The 16,578-nt window shown below is 35.3% G+C and overlaps 1 protein-coding gene across 4 annotated transcripts in view; it reads left to right on the top strand.

The window, feature by feature from the left end:
- Window positions 1-16,578, top strand: part of FOXJ3 (forkhead box J3) — a 165,310-nt gene that overhangs the window by 127,205 nt on the left and 21,527 nt on the right. For 3 of the 4 annotated variants that reach the window (XM_064281813.1, XM_064281814.1, XM_064281812.1), the window contains exon 6: window positions 6,727-6,828. The exons of the other annotated variant lie outside the window; for it this stretch is intronic. In XM_064281813.1, the coding sequence (XP_064137883.1) occupies window positions 6,727-6,828 (102 nt within the window). The remainder of the gene's footprint in view (window positions 1-6,726; window positions 6,829-16,578) is intronic. 4 annotated transcript variants of the gene reach the window in all.

Here is a 16,578-nt window from a genome sequence, read left to right as displayed (position 1 = left end):
ACAAATTATCAGTAGGGATTTGAACCAGTTTGGAGCCCTGCTTCTAAGACTAGTTTGCTGAGAGTTTTTAACACAAATCGTTGAATTTTGTCAAATGCTTTTTCTCCATCTATTGAAGCAGTATGGGTTTTCTTCTTTATTCTGTTAACATGTTGAATTACGTTGATTGCATTTTCAGTGTTAAACAAACCTTGAATTTCTTGGATGATGTTGTTGTACAGTGCTGTTGACTCAATTTCGATTTGTAGTGACTCCATATGGCAGAGGAGAACTGCCCCATAGGGTTTTTTTAGGCTGTAATCTTTACGGGAGCAGATCGCCAGGTCTTTTTCCCTCAGAGCTGCTGGGTGGGTTTGAACCTCCAGCCTTTCGGCTAGCAGCCGAGTAGTTATCTGTTGTACCACCAGCCCTCCTTATTTCTTAGATAAAAAAAAAAAAAAAAGATAAGTCCTACTAAATTGTCATGTATTACTCCATTAATATATTGTTAGATTCAGTTTGCTAATATTTTGTTAAGGATTTTTGGATCTGCATTCATGAAGGATATGGGTTTATAATTTATTCTTTTTGTAATGCCTTTGTCAGGAGCCCTGGTGGCACAGTAGTTAAGTGCTTATCTGCTAACTAAAAACGTTGGTGGCACGAACCCATCAACAGCTCCATAGGAGAAAGACTTGGTAATCTGCCTCTGGGGGGCAGTTCTACTCTGTCCTATAGGGTTGCTGTGAGTTGGAATTGACTTGACGGCAATGGGCTTGGTTTGGGTTTAATGTCTTTGTCAGGATTTGGTATTAGGGTTATGTGGCCCAATAAAATGAATTGAACAGGGCTCTCTCCCCTATTTTCTAAAAAAATTTTTTAAGAGTGATACTATTTATTCCCAAAATTTGGCTAATTCATCAGTGAAACCATCTGTGCCTGCAGTTTTCTTTGTGGAAAGGATTTTGATACTTAATTTTCTTTGATTTAGGACAGTTCACAATTTCTCTTCTTGTGCCAATTTTGGTAAGTTGTATTCTTCAAGGAATTTGTCCATTTCATCTCAGTTGTTGTGTTTGTTGGCATAAATTGGTTTATAATACTCTTTTATCCTCTAATGTTTGTAGGAGCTGTAGTAATTACTCCTTTTTCATTCTTGATACCACATTTTCTCTTTTTTCTTCATTAGTATAGTTAGGAGTTTGTCAGTTTTGTTTATCTTTTCAAGGAGCCAGCCTTTTTTGGCTTGGTTAATTTTTTCTGTTGTGTGTGTTTTATTTCCCCTTTTATGTTTTTCATTTCTTCTGCTTATAGATTTTTCCAGTTAAAGTTCCAGCTTAGGTCATCAATTTGAGACCTTTACTCTTTTGTAATAGAAGAATTTAAAGTTGCAGGTTTACATCTAAGAACTACTTTAAATGCATCTCACAAACTTTGATATACATTGTTTTCACGGTGACTATGTGGAAACCCTGGTGGTGTAGCGGTTAAGAGTTCAGCTGCTGACCAAAAGGTCAGCAGTTTGAATCCACCAAGCGCTCCTTGGAAACCCAGTGGGGCAGTTCTCCTCTGTCCTATAGGTCGCTATGAGTCAGAGTCAACTCGACGGCATTTTGGTTTTATCACTTATTTAAAAATAAATAGTATAAAATTTAAAAACTCTGTCAGTCTTTTCTGACCTGTTATTTAGAAATGTGTTTAATTTCCAGACATTTTAGGTTTTCTTAGATGTCTTACTGTTACTGATTTATAATTTAATTTCTTTGTATAATCAGAGAGCATACTATGTTTCATTTTAGTTTCTTAATATTTGTTTAGACTTGTGGCTCAGCATGTGCTCTGTCTTGGTGAGTATACCATGTATACTTGAAAAGAACATGTGTACTACAATTGTTTGGTACTGTGTTCTATAATATCAGTTAGGTTAAGACACTTTTAAAGTTATACCATTCTTTGTGTCTTTAATGATTTTTAACTCTTTCAGTTTCTGCTTCATGGGTTTTGAAGCTCTGTTATTAGACATATTTACATTTTTAATTGTTATGTCTTCATCATCAATTATTACTTTATGAAATGATTTTTTAAAAATCTCTGGTATACTCTTTATCTTAAAGGCTGTTTTATCTGATGTCAGTATAGTCTCTCCAGCCTTCTTATGCTACTGTTTGCATAAGTGTATAATTATATATGTTTTTCCATCTATTACTTTGAACTTATCTGTGACTTTATAATTAAAGCTGTGGGTCTTATAGGGTAGCATATAGCCAAGTCTTGCTTTTTTAGCCTCTCTGACAATCTCTGCTTTTTAATGGGTATGGTTAAGACTGTTAACATTTAATTATTGATGTGGTTAGGTTTAGGTCTGTATTTATTTTCTGTTTGACCTCTGTTGTTTTAGTTCCTCTCTTCTCCCTTTCCTGCCTTCTTTTGAATTATTTGGATATATTTTAGTCATCCGTTTTAATTTATCTATTGACGTTTTACCTCTACTTCTTTATATTTTATTTTTGTGGTTGCTCTAGCAATTTCAATATAAAACAACTCCCTTTTTGCAGCGTACTCTGAGTTAATATTATATCATTTGCTATAAAATGTCAAAATTTTCCAACCGTATAGACCCCTTTACCCCCATCCACCATTCCCCATAGCTGTCCATGTACATTGAAAATTGCACAAGGCTGTTTTAATTTTTGCCTTAAATAATCATGCATAATTTTTAAAACTTAAGAGGAAAACAGTAGTCTTTTACGTTTACTTAGATGTTTACCATGTCTGATGCCTTATTCGTTCCTCAGGGTCCAAGTTCCTTCTGCTATAATTTTATTTCAGCCTAAAAAACTTCCTTTAGCATTTGAATTTATCCTGCATGGGGTTCATTGAGCTTCTTGAATCCGTAAATTCCTCTTTCACCAAAATTGCAAAATTTTCAGTCATTATTTCTTCACATATTTTTTTCTGCCCTTTTCTCTCTTTTTCCTCTCCTTTTCTAACTCCAGTTACACGTTAGACCTTTTGAAATTGTCCCACAAATCTCTGAGGTTCTTTTTTTTCAAATTGGATCATTTTTGTTTATTCATTTTTGAGGTCACTGATTCATTCTTCTTTCATCTCCACTCTAATATTAAGCCCATCCATTAAAATTTTTTCAGATATTTTTCAGTTCTAAAATTTTGATTTGGTTCCTTTAAAATATTTTTTATTTCTCCACTGAAAGTTTTCCTTTATTATATTTTCATTTAGGTGGTTTTTACATTATTTCAATGAGCATAATTATAATAAAAAAAAATTTTTTTTTTTTTTATAATAGCTACTATAAATTCTTTGCCTCATGATTCCAACATCTCAGTCTTCTTGGGGGAAGCATTTGTAGATTGCCGTTTCTGTTGAAAATGGACTACATTTTTCTGTTACTTGTATGTCAAGTAATTTTGGTTTGTATCCTGGACATTATGAATGTTAACGTTAAATAATCCCTAGGTTCTGTTACAGTCCTCTGTAGAATGTTTTTGTTTTAGCTCTAAGACTCAAATTGTAAATCATGTTTTTTCTTTTATGGGTGGTGGTTCCATTATTAGTTCAGTCCTTTGAGCCTTTCTTTTTTTCTTACCTGCACATGCATGGTTCAGGGGTTAGCCTGAGACTTTTATGGTATTTCATAACAGAATAGAGGATCTCCTTTCAACTTTCTCCTCTGTGGAATTCTCCTGCCTCTTCCTGGTGGCTCTTTTTTTCCTTGGTCCTGTTCTGACCGTCGGGTTTCTGTCCACTTTAGCTGTCTGCACTCCATATCTGCTGCCCAACATTGGGGCAAAGCTGCAACAAAACAGGAAATTCACCACCATGCTGGTCTTGCTAAGTTTTGATTTCTCACTATAATCTATGTGTTCTGTTTACTCTTCAGAATCCTCAGTTTTTTGGGTTTTGTTTTCCACCACAATTTGTAGTTATCGTTGGAAAGTTGATCTGCAGGGGTATTACACTGCCATACTGGAAGTGAAACTTCAATGGGTAGGACAATGACAGAAGAAAAGAGGGAACTCCAGAAAGGACCTTTCACAAGTTGACTAGTGACAACCAGGTTAGATTCATTGATACCTCACCCAGGATTTGGGTTATCCCTGCAATAACAACAGTTATCCACATACACTGTGAGATGCCTAGACCATTGGCATTACTAATCAGACTACTTATTATCTGCTAATAACAGAATCAGTGTACCGACAAAAAGATATACTACTAAGCATATCAAAGCATGTGTAGAGAATATCTTTTACTCTTGATTGAACCAAACTGAAGCATCTGTGAAAAAATACCTAATTTAAAGCTTTTTTTTTTTAATTTACTATCCGATTTGTAATAGCTGAAGCTATTGATGTGGTCATGTTAGGATACAGTGCCTTGTACCAAGGCTGTCTCCTTTCTTATTAATCACCATTGAGTTTTCTCTGTCAGTAGATCCTCAACATTTATAGTAGATATATTCTAGCAGTCATCATAGCAACCAGCATTTATTACACATGTCAGGTACCATGCTCTGTGCTTTACTTAAATTATTTCATTAATGGTCTTAACAAAAAGGAGTGTGATAATTTTTTATAAATGAGAAAACAAGCATAAAGGTTGAGTAACTTGTATGAAATCACACAATACAGCCTTCTCTCTGTTCATAGTAGGGAATAGTGAGAATTAAGTAGTGAACCACTGGTCTGGACTGAAAAGACTTGAACTGAGTTAGAGGAACCTGAGATTTACAGCTTCCTAAAGTAATACTTTATCTGTGTTATCTTAGGTGTAGCTTATTGGCTGGCACCAGAATTGCAATTTATACAAAGTTGTCTTTGGAGCTTATAAATAATCATATGATCCTATTCTTCATCTTTGCCTCACCCTCAATATGTACGCATCACCTAAGGGCTGCGTTCTAGCTTCCAGGGGCAGCCCTGGTCTTTTCCTTTTTTGCAGTTCATCAAGCTGTCTGTTCCTACCTTCATGTTGATTAGATTATCTGATGAAGGAAATTAGTGCTGAGGATAAATGATCAATAAATTAATCTCAGAAATTGGTCTCAGTGAAATTGCTATCTTGCTCATCCAATTTAAAAAAAAAAAAACAACCATTGCCGTCGAGGTGATTCCTACTCATAGTGACCATATAGGACAGAGTAGAACTGCTCCACGGGGTTTCCAAGGATGCAAATCCTTACAGAAGCAGACTGCCACATCTTTCTACTGCGAAGCAACTGGTGGTTTCAAACCGTCGGCCTTTGAGTGCTACCAAAAAAAAAAGACCAAACCAAACCCAGTGCTCATCAGATATCTTTTAAATGTTCATGTTCAGTTGGGTTGGTGTGTGGGACAGATATTCTTTGCCAGAGAGGGAATATACATATGACTAGCGTCATAGCTACAAATTATTTATATCTCCCCATTTAATTTTCAGGATCAAAGTTTAACTCTTGAGGGCTCACTAAAGAAATATAGAATGTTTCTTAGGGGAGAGGGAGCTATGTTGGCACAATCTATATCAAAAATCCTAAATGCAGAAAATCTTCTATATTGTTTTTGATACCCATGTTTATAATAAACAATGTGTATGAAGTTGTATTAGTCAGAATAATGTTTGGTTGTTCTGACAAAGAAAAAAAAAAAAAACCACAACTGAAAAGTTTAAAACCAGGAAGATTTCTTTCTTTCTTAGGTAAAAGCCCAAGCTGATAAGTATGTCAGAGGGGAAAAGAGCTCTATTCCACAAAGTTATTCAGATGTCTGTGTTTCTAATCGTGTTTTTCTGGGTACTACCCTGAGCTTAGGTAAATGAGATCACTACCACCGTATCTGTGTTCCAGCCTCTAATAAGAGTGAAAGAGAATGGAGGGCAAACAGGTTCCTTTTAAAGGCATGATCCAAAAGTTGCACACCTCACTCCTGCTTGCTCACATTCTTTTTGCCACATCTTAGTCATGTAGCTATAACTAGCACAAAATGCATCTAGAAAAGGAAGTCTCTAGCTGGGTGGCTATGAGTCGATAGCTACAGAGTTCTGTTACTGAAAGGGAGGGGAGAATGAATATTAGGGGACCATCAGTAGTCTCCACTACAGAAATGTATTCGCAGTTTTTGTGTGTGTGTGTGTATGTGTGCTTTAAGTGAAAGTTTATAAATCAGGTCAGTCTCTCATACAAAAATTTGTGTACACCTTGCTATGTACTCCTAGTTGTTCTCCCCCTGATGAGACAGTGCACACTTTCTCTCCATCCCGTATTCCCCGTGTCCATTTAGCCTGCTTCTGTCCCCTTCTGCTTTCTCATCTCCCCTCCAGACAGGAGCTCCACATAGTCTCATGTGTCTACTTGAGCTAAGAAGCTTACTTCTCACCGGTATCATTTTCTATCCCATAGTCCAGTCCAATCCCTGTCTGAAGAGTTGGCTTTGGGAATGGTTCCAGTCTTGGGCTAACAGAAGGTCTGGGGACCATGACCTCTGGGGAGGAGTGTATCTATAGGTTTTTGTCAACTTATCTCACAGCCAGTTAAGAGTTGTTAGGGTGTAGCCATGCCTATGAACTTTGTGATATCAGGTCAATGGCATATTAAAATATAGTAGAAGAGATTTCAGTAGCCATTTAAGTTCATTTTCAGAAACAAAGCACAGAACTGGATGTTGAAGAATTTGATAAAATTCCTTCAAACTGTGTTAAAGTTGTTGGATATATGAGCTAATAATTTTTTACTTTGTTCTTGTATTTTAGGCCTCAACTCCATATAGCATAGATTCAGATTCTTTGGGAATGGAGTGTATTATTTCGGGAAGTGCCTCTCCAACTCTGGCAATCAACACTGTGACTAACAAAGTAATTTCATTTTTTGAATGCTTTTGAAAATGTCATTGAGTAATACTTTTAATTTGCCTTTGTAACAACAATAGAGTTCTATTTATGGTTGAGTTTAAAGATGATATACATTTGACCCCCCAGTATGTGGTAGTTTGAAAATTGAGTCCATAATATTTTGAGGTATATACAAGTTAGAAGAAAATTCCTAGGAGAAGTTGGAAAGTATGTATTGAGAAATTCTGTATTAATTTAAATCCTTGACTCTGCCTGTTCATTAGATACCTAGTGGGATACAGGTGTCTCTTCTTTACAAGGTAATTTCTTAATCTCATATCTCAGAACCCTAAAAGAAACGTAGAGGTTCATGAATTAACTTAGTTCTGAACATCTATTTCTTCTCCCACTAGACCATGAGCACCTTGAAACCATACACCTCTCACACTCATCCTTGTCCTCTTCTTGCTCTTGCCTTGTGCGTCTAGCTTTCACCATTTCTTCCTTGCTCTGGCTTTCACTTACACTTGACTTTGTCTCTTGTTCTCCCGTTTCCTCATCCACTCACATAAGCACAAACACCTATACATTCACTAATGCACTAATACAGTACAATAGGGTCTGTTCCTTGGTAGATAGAAAATGGATAAACACTTGGAAGAGAGAATATAATCAGGAAAGTGACATAATCAGATTTACAATTTAGAAAGGAAACTGGCAGCTAAAGTATAATGATTCATCCCAAACACCAATACGTGGAATGATTCCATCAGAATCACGTAGGGAGGTAAGTGTGTCTGCCTGTATGTCTGTTTACCTGTCTATCTGTGTGTTTGGTGGTGGTGAGAATTCCAGGAATCCATTGCAAGTCTGTCATATCAGACACTCTGCCCTTGTGGATAAGGCCCAGGAATCTGTACTTTATAAAAAAATCCTTAATAATGCCCAGCTAGACTTGAGAAGTAGTTGAATTGGAATCAGAAATATCCAATACTCTTTTTGTGATAGCTTGATTAAGAGATGCTGAAGGCCTAAACATAGACAGTGGTGGTTATTAGGAAACACTTAGGAGGTGATAATGCTAGGACTTCATGACCAAATGAATGTGGGGGTTAAAGAAGCTGGAGTTATTGGACTTCTGCTTCCAGATATGATGGATCAACTAGTTTCAGTCTGACCCTTCTGCCCTGAACACTAAAAAATCTGCATAAAATATCTCCCTCCCCCTAAATAAAAATAAAGTGGAGGCATTGGAAAACAAGACAGCCGGGACTTCAGGGATCAAGAGCCCAGAGAAGGGAACACACACCGAGATGACCTCTGCAAAATTTCCCTTGGAACATTTCTCAGTTCTCAGTGCAGGGAATAGAGGCTGAACAGAAAGTAGCATCCTACAGCTTGAGGCAGTCATTGAACTTGGAGACAGAAACTGTCATTTAGAGTTACCAAACAGCCAGGACTTGAAGAGCCAGGGTCCTGAGAAATCTCAGAAATAAGCCAAACTTTTTGCAATCAATATCTACTCAAGGCATTTGCTGACATCTAACCTGTGCATGTTTGCATCAGACATAGGCAAATCAAGTAGATTTTTGGCCATCCAGAATTCAGTAGACTTACAGAGCAGGGGAGACAAAAAATTATGGTTCAGGATTTTCCAAGTTAGAAGTAGGGAACCATTGTAAACATCCCAGGCTTTAAAGTTGATGTCTCAGAAGGGTTATGTTCTAGAAGTAAGAGCAAACCAAAATACACCAGCATCAACTGGTATTAGGGGGATATGCTAATATTATTCTTTTCACAAAAGCAAACTAAATCTCTAGAGGAGATAACACCATCCAGAGCTTCTGTAATTTTTTGTACATAAAGTCTAGCATTCAGTTACAAATTTTCAGGCATGTCAGGAAACAGAATAAAATAAGTATCAAGAGAAATAAAAGCAAAGGACAACATAAACAGATCCACAAATGATCCAATACTAGATTTAGTCATTATAGACTTCAAGATAACTATGACCAATATGTTCAAGAAAATACATGAATTATAGAAAATTTACCAAAGAACTAGAATCTATGTGGAAGACTCAAGAGGAAACTGTAGAACCGACAAATACAGTAATGGAAAATAATTCAAGAGATGGGTTTAACAGCAGATTAGCTGCATCAGAGGAGAAAATCAGTGAACCAGAAGATAGGTTAGTACAAAATATGCAGGTGGAAGTACAGAAAGAAAAAAGGATGCAAAATTCAGAAAAGTTCAAGAGGCAAACGGGACTTGGGGAAAAAGGAATAAAACAAACTTGTTATTAGGGTTCCAGAAGGAGAGGAATAAAGAAATAAAGAGGAAGCAATATTTTAATTTTCTAAAAGTTATGAAAAACATATGCCACAGATTCAAGATGTTCAGAGAACTCTAAGAAGGATTAGTACAAAGCAGAACACACAGACGAATCAAAATCAAACTGCTAAAAAAAAAAAAGTCAAAGAAAAAAAAAACAAAAGCTTAAAATCAGAGGATAAAAATAGGCAACTTCAAAGGAGCAATGATAAGGCAGACACTGACTTCTGGATAGTTATGATGAAAACCAGACATGGAAATGAAATTTGTATAGTGCTGAAAGCAAAAACCTGCCAAATCGAGAATTTTGCAACCAAAATTTTCTGTAAAAAAATGACAGTTAAAAAAATAGGTTTTTCACAAAGACAAAATCTGAGAGACTATGTTCCTAATACATCAGCATTAAAAAATTGAAGATAATTTTTCAGACAGAAGAAAAACCATCCCATGCAGGAAGGAATGAAGATCACTAAAAGGGTATAAAAAAAAAAAAAAAGGGTATATATAGCAATAAATATAAATGAATGTTGCTTATAACAACAGTCACAATACGGTTATATAATAAAATGCCTCGTGGGTCTAAAATATATGTAGAAGTAAAATACATGACAGTATTAGTGCAAGGCAGGAGGAATAAATGCAGTTAGTACTTTTGCATTATATGGGAAATGATAAAAGTACTAAGTCAGGGGCCTGTTGTAATATCTAGGGCAGTGGTTCTTTGTTTTTATCGAACTTTAGATGAAGGTTTGCAGAACGAACTAGTTTCCCATCATACTGTTGTATGACATTGGTTAACAACCCCACGACATGTCAACACTCGCCTTTCTCAACCCTAGGTTCCCTATTACTAGCTTTCCTGTTCCCTCCTACCTTCCAGTCACTGCCCCTGGGCTGGTGCATAGGGCAGTGGTTCTTAATACTTCAATGTACATCAAAATCATCTGGAGGCATGTTAAAACCCAGATTGCTGGAATTCAGAGAATTTCTGAGTCAGTAGATCTGGAGTATGTTCTGAAAATCTGTATTTCTTACAAGTTACTGAATGCTGTTAATGTTACTCGTCTGAATTCCACATCTTATGAACGACTTCTGTAGGTTATTAAAAGAATAATAAAATAATATACAGCTAATAAGGAATTCTTGGGTAACCCAAAAGTTCACAAGAAAGCAATGAGGGAAAAGGAACAAAAAAGAGATGGGACCAATGGAAAGCAAATAGTATTTAAATCTAATTATAGCGATTGTATTAAATGTAAATGTACTAAATATTCACCTTGAAAGGCAAGGATTGTCAGTCTGGATGGAAAAACAAAATTCAATTATGTGTCACTGATGAGGTACATTGTAAATGTAGGGCGAGACTCATTACTGAAAATAGTTTGTTTTTTTTTTTAGTGAAAAAGGTTATTTCACTAAGAAACTATAATGCTACTAAATTTGTATGCACCTAATAACATAGCCTTAAGAGATGACAGAACTAAATGGAGAAATCCTCAATCATATTGGTAAATTTTAACACATTTTTCCCCGAAACTCTTAGAACAAACTAACCAAATCAAAACAAACACAAAAATGTCCACTAAAAATAAAGAAGATTTGAACCACAAAATGAGGAGATTTGACCCAATTGATAATATAGAATGTTGCACCCAGCAGTTGCAGAATATACATTTTTTAAGTGCACATGGAACATTTACCAATATTGATTATATTGATACTGATTTATGCTACATGATAAAGTCTCAGCAAATTTCAGAAGGCTTACATCATACAGAGCGTATTTTCCAACCACAGTGGAATTAAGGTAGAAATAATAACAAAAAGATAATACCAAGAATTCCCAAAAAGATTGCAAGTTAAGTAACATGGTTCTAAATAACTATGAGTTAAAGTGGAATCAAAATGGAAATAAGAACGTGCTTCGAACTGATGAAAACCAGAAATATGAAGTATCAAACAAAGCCTAAGGTATTAAAAAAGTATAACTAAAAGTATTTGCCTTAAATGCATGCACTGGAATAAAACAAAGATTGAATACTAAAGATTTAAGTGTGTAGAGAAAGAAGAGCAAAATAAGTTGTAGAAAGAATAGTAATAAAGAAGAAAGAAGATAATAAAATATAAGTCAATGACGTGAAAAACACGTATACAACAGTGAGAGTCAACAAACAAAAAGTCGGTTCTTTGTAAACTTAATCAAGTTAATAAGGGATTTCTGCTTCCAGTAAAGGTGGAATAACAGGGACTGGATTTACTCTGATGCCTGAAACAACTGGAAAAAAAAGAAAAACAGACAAAATATATGAAACTTTTTTTCCCCAAGAGATTGGATGCTAAGTAACAAAGGACAGTGATCACTGAGAAATAGTGAACAAACAAGGTAAGCCCTATCATTGTGCCAGCTTACTGCCTGAAGTGAGTTTCCAGGGCACGGTGCAGTAGCTCAGAGATTTCCCTGAGGAACTGGGAGATCAGGAATTCTAGGGTGGCTAGAGTTCTCAGAGCAGCATACTGAAGATAGAGGGCTGCACAGAGCAAGAATTCTGGAGATACATAGCAAGTTGTTCTTGAGTCTTCAGCTGGTTACTGATCAGTGCATGAGCAAGAGGGAGCTCCCTGAAGCTTGGGAAAGAGCCTCCTGAAAGGATTAGTGTGAACAGTCTCCAGGACTTACACAGGGCTGAACATAGTTCCTGTTCCCACCCAACTTGAGGTGGAGGGCTTAAAGTACTCAGAAGGGTTTTGCCACAGTAGTGGGACAAAATTAGCCCTAGACTAAAATGTGGCTGTGGTCCTGCACTCTTTAAAAGTAAACCAAAAAGAATCAAGCTGTTTTTAAGTAATTAAGAAAAAATTACTTGTTTATTTCAGTATAACTCAGTCACCATCACTTTGAACTATACAATTCAGTGGTTTTTAGTATTTTTACAAGGTTGTGCAAGCATCACCAGCATCTCATTCCAGAATATTTTCATCTCTCCAAACAGAAACACTGTACCATAAACAGTTAACCCCCTGCTCCTTCCTCTCTGCATCTCCTGGCAACCACTGATCTGCTTTCAGTCTCTGTACAATTGCCTGTTCTGGGCATTTCATGCAAATGGAATTATACGAAATGTGGCCTTTTGTGTCTGCCTTCTTTCACTAGCATAAAGTTTTCAGGGTTCATCCATGTCTGTAGCATATATCAGTACTTAATTCCTCTTGTCAAATAATTATGTCCCAGAACAAAGATCAAGGACATGTATAGAAATACAAAAATATCCAGCACTCAATGTAAAATTCACAATGTCTCGCATCTAAAAAAAAAACAAAACTATCAGGCATGCGAAGAAATAGTAAACAAAACAAAAAACCGATAATGAGGAAAAAAATCAGTCATTCAAACTGCATCAAGAAGTATCAAAGATGATAGAAGACTCAAATCAAATTTCCAGAGATAAAGATTACAATGTCTACTTTGGAAAATACAACCTAGCCAGAATTAACAGTAAGGTAGGCATTGTAGAAGGAAAGATTAGTTATCTTGAAGATAAAGCAATAAAAGCTATCCAAAATGAAACAGAAGACTGTAAAAAAAGTAAACAGTAGTGAGCTGTGAGGACAACTTTAAGCAACCTAATTATAATTGAAGTGCCTGCTGAAAACCTGTATCTACATAAAGGAATGGTAAATATAAAGCCATTTTTTCTTATTACCTGAATCTCTTTAAAGGGTAATAAAAAAAAAAATAGATTGTTTAAAACAAAAATAACAAAAATGTATTGTGGGTTTATTACATATGTAGAAGTCAAATATGTACAATAATAAAGTAAAATGTATACAATAATAACACACAGGCAGGGGTGGGAGAAATAGAGGAGTACTGTTACAAGGTTTTTATACCATACCTGATGTAGTAAATTCACTTAAAGGCAATTAGATTGATAAGGTACCACTGTCAAAGCTGATGAAGCAAGAGAGAGAAACACAATTTACCAATATTTGGGATGAAAATGGAGATATCTGTAGATGCTACAGAATTAAGGTTATCGGAGGATATTATGAACGTCTTTATACCAATGAAGTTTTAGATAAAATAGACAAAATTCTCAAAAACAGCTCAACAAAACTGGGCACAAGAGTAAATAGAAAACCTGAATACTTTTATATCAGTTGTTGTTAGCTGCTGTTGAGTCAGCCCCCGACTCATGATGACCCCATGTGTTACAGAGTAGAACTGAGCTCCATACTTTTCTTGACTACAATCTTTATAGAAGCAGTTTGCCAGGCCTTTCTTCTGTGATCCTGCTGGGTGGGTTCGACCCACCAACCCTTTGTGGTTGGGTGCAAACTGGTCACCCAAGGACCTTTTTTATATCTGTTAAAGAAGTTAAATCCATAATTAAAAATATTCTTTCACAGAAAACTTTAGGCCTGGGTGGCTTCAGTGCATTCTTCAAAGTTTTTAAGAAAGAAGTAACACTGATGTTACACAAGTGTTTCAAGAGAATAAAACAAAGAGATAATGCTTTTCAGTTCGTATTATAAAGTCAGCATAACTTAGATACTAAAACCTGACAAGAACTTTGCAAGAAAGGAGATTTTTGGCCATTCTGTCTCGTGAGCATAGGCGTTAAAATCCTAAACAAAATATTACCAAATGAATCCAGCCATATATAAAAAAGATAATACAGCACAAATAAATTTGATTTCGTCTGGAATGCAAGATAGGTTTAACACTCAAAAATCGATCCTTGCTGTTCACATTAATAGAAAAATGGAGAAAAACCATATGCCCATCTTAGGAGAAAATTTATTAAAATTTATTACCATTCTTAATTAAAAACTCTTGATAAGCTGTAAACAGATGGAAGTTTCCTTAATACGATAAAGAATATTTATAAAAAACCTTTAACAAAGACTATATTAGATGGTGAAGTATTGAAAACTTCCTTTGAGATCTAGAATTAGAGAAGGATGTGTGCAGTCAACACTTTTATTCGACATTATATTGGAACCCTGTCACTGATGTCATAAAAGAGAAATAAAAATTATAGTTTGGAGAAGAAGAAATAAAGCTGTCATTATTCACAGATGGCATGATTATTTACATGGAAATTTCAGAAGAAATCTAGAGATAAACCATTAGAATTAATAATTCTAAACCTGAATTTAGACAGATCTCTTGATCCAAGGTCAATGTTCAGAACTCAGTTGTATTTCTGTATACTAGCCACAGACATTTAGAAAATTAAAAAATAGTATTTATGTTGGTATTTAAAAGTACCTGAGATTAAACAAAAGAGGAACTCTGTATAGAAAGCTATAAAAAAAATTACTGAAAAGGTGTAAATGGAGGGATGTGTGTGTGTGTATATAAATGAAGAGAAGACTATTGTGAAGAAGTCAGTTTTTTCCCAAATTGATAATAGATTTAGTGCAACCCCAATCTAAACTCTAGGGTACTTTTTTTTTTTAATAGAAAAAGACAAAACTGTCCCTAAAGTATGAATGGAAATCCAAAATGATCAACAGTAGTAAGGATAATCTTGAAGAAAAAGATCAGAGGATTTATACTTCCAAATACCAAGACTAAACTTCAAAGTGTGGTTTTGGCACAAGAATAAACAGACTCATGGAACAGAATTCAATGTGGGAAAGATGTCTTTTCAATAAATAGTCCTGGATCAGTTGATATCTGTATGAAATAATAGTATTTTTGTGCACAAAAATCAATTCCAGGTAGATCTGAGACATAAATAGATAAAACTATCAATTGGACAGAAGGGAATAAGATGAAATTTTAAAAATGGAAAAGAAGTAATAAAAATTAAGAGTAGATATTAATACAACAGAAAATAAAGCATCATGTAATCCTTTGCTAAATTTCCTGCTAAAGAAGACAGAAAAGGATATATATAGTATGATTTCATTTATACTAACTAGCTCAAAAACAAGAAAACTGATCAATAGCGATAGAAGTTTATATAGTAGTAACCGGGGACTGGGAACCGGGAATGGACAGTGACTGGCTGGCTTGGGAGAGTGCATGAGGGAGGCTCTTGGGGTGCTATTAATGTTCATATCAGCGGTTCTCAAAGGATGGTCGTTGAACACTTGGGTAACCCAGACCCTTTTAGGGAATTCATTAGGTCACAGTAATACTAAAATATTGTGTGCCTTTTTCCTTATATTTGCATTTGTACCGATGGAGCAAAACCAGTGATGTGTTAAACTGCTGGCCCCTTAGCACAAATTAAGGCAGTGACACCCAGCTAGTAGTCACTATATCCTTTACTACCATACACCCTCAGTTTAAAAAACAAAAACTAGCTTTACTTAAGAATGTCCTTGGTGAAGCAGAAACAGTAGTTTTATTAAATCATGACCCTTGAGCACACACTTTTTTTTAATATTCTTTGTGTTGAAATAGGAAGTAGAGGCAGTCCCCGGATTAGGAACGAGTTCTGTTCCCAGGTTTGTCTTTAAGTTAAATTTGTGCGTAAGTCAGAACAGTTAGGCATGGTTCGTATATAGCATCGGTTAGTCAAATGTTTGTCTTAGTATGTAGTATATAGTTACTGTTCTCTGCATTAAAAAAATTAAAGAAATAATTCCAGATACACTAAAAGAGCTTTAACATAATATACGGTAATCGCAATCATAATAATAATGTTTTGATGCATGTCACAAAGTAGCACCTGTTTGTTATTATGAACCATTATAAGTACCTTGAATTTTTAATGTAATAGACTTTACAGGGATTGGTTTATAGGTACGGGTTGTATGTAAGTCTGACGTTGGTAACCTGGGGACTGCTTGTATGTACGTATAAAGCACTTGTACTATATAGCCAAAGCACAGTTCTTACCTCAAGGAAAGCATTTGTGTAATTGAGTTGGGAACTAAACTAGCTGCTTTGTTCATGGATCACTGGTTTTATTTGAAAGAACAACTGACAGCAGTTACTCACATTTGGGTATTTGACAGATGTTTTCTTAAAAATGGAACAAAGTGAGCTTGTCACTTCAGGAAAAACAATTGACGGTGTCTGTTTTCAGTGATAAAATTTGAGCTTTTGAGCAATAATTAGAACTTAGGAAAACTTGTATTCACCACGGTGACCCCCTGTTCATTTCCCCTTCTTAAATGACTTTTGTAATGAGATTTGTGGTGATGTTAACAAGTGTGTTTTTTTTTTTATTTGTATAATGAAATATGTCCAAATTTAGAAGATCTGCACAACTCAGTAAACCTGTGTTTTCTAAATGACCAATAAGATTTCACATTGCAGCTAATCTTTAAGAAATGACTAAAAAGTCAATTAAAATATTCCCTCCTTTTCCAAGTATTATTTGTGCGATGTTGGGTTTTCTTCATATACTTGTACCCAAAGGACATGTCATAACTGATTGAATGCAGAAACAGAGTCCAACTGCTTTCTGTTAAGCCAGA

This window comes from Loxodonta africana, chromosome 3 (genome assembly GCF_030014295.1).
Source record: "Loxodonta africana isolate mLoxAfr1 chromosome 3, mLoxAfr1.hap2, whole genome shotgun sequence".
NCBI lineage: Eukaryota > Metazoa > Chordata > Mammalia > Proboscidea > Elephantidae > Loxodonta > Loxodonta africana.
This window is presented reverse-complemented; position numbering and strand designations above follow the sequence as displayed.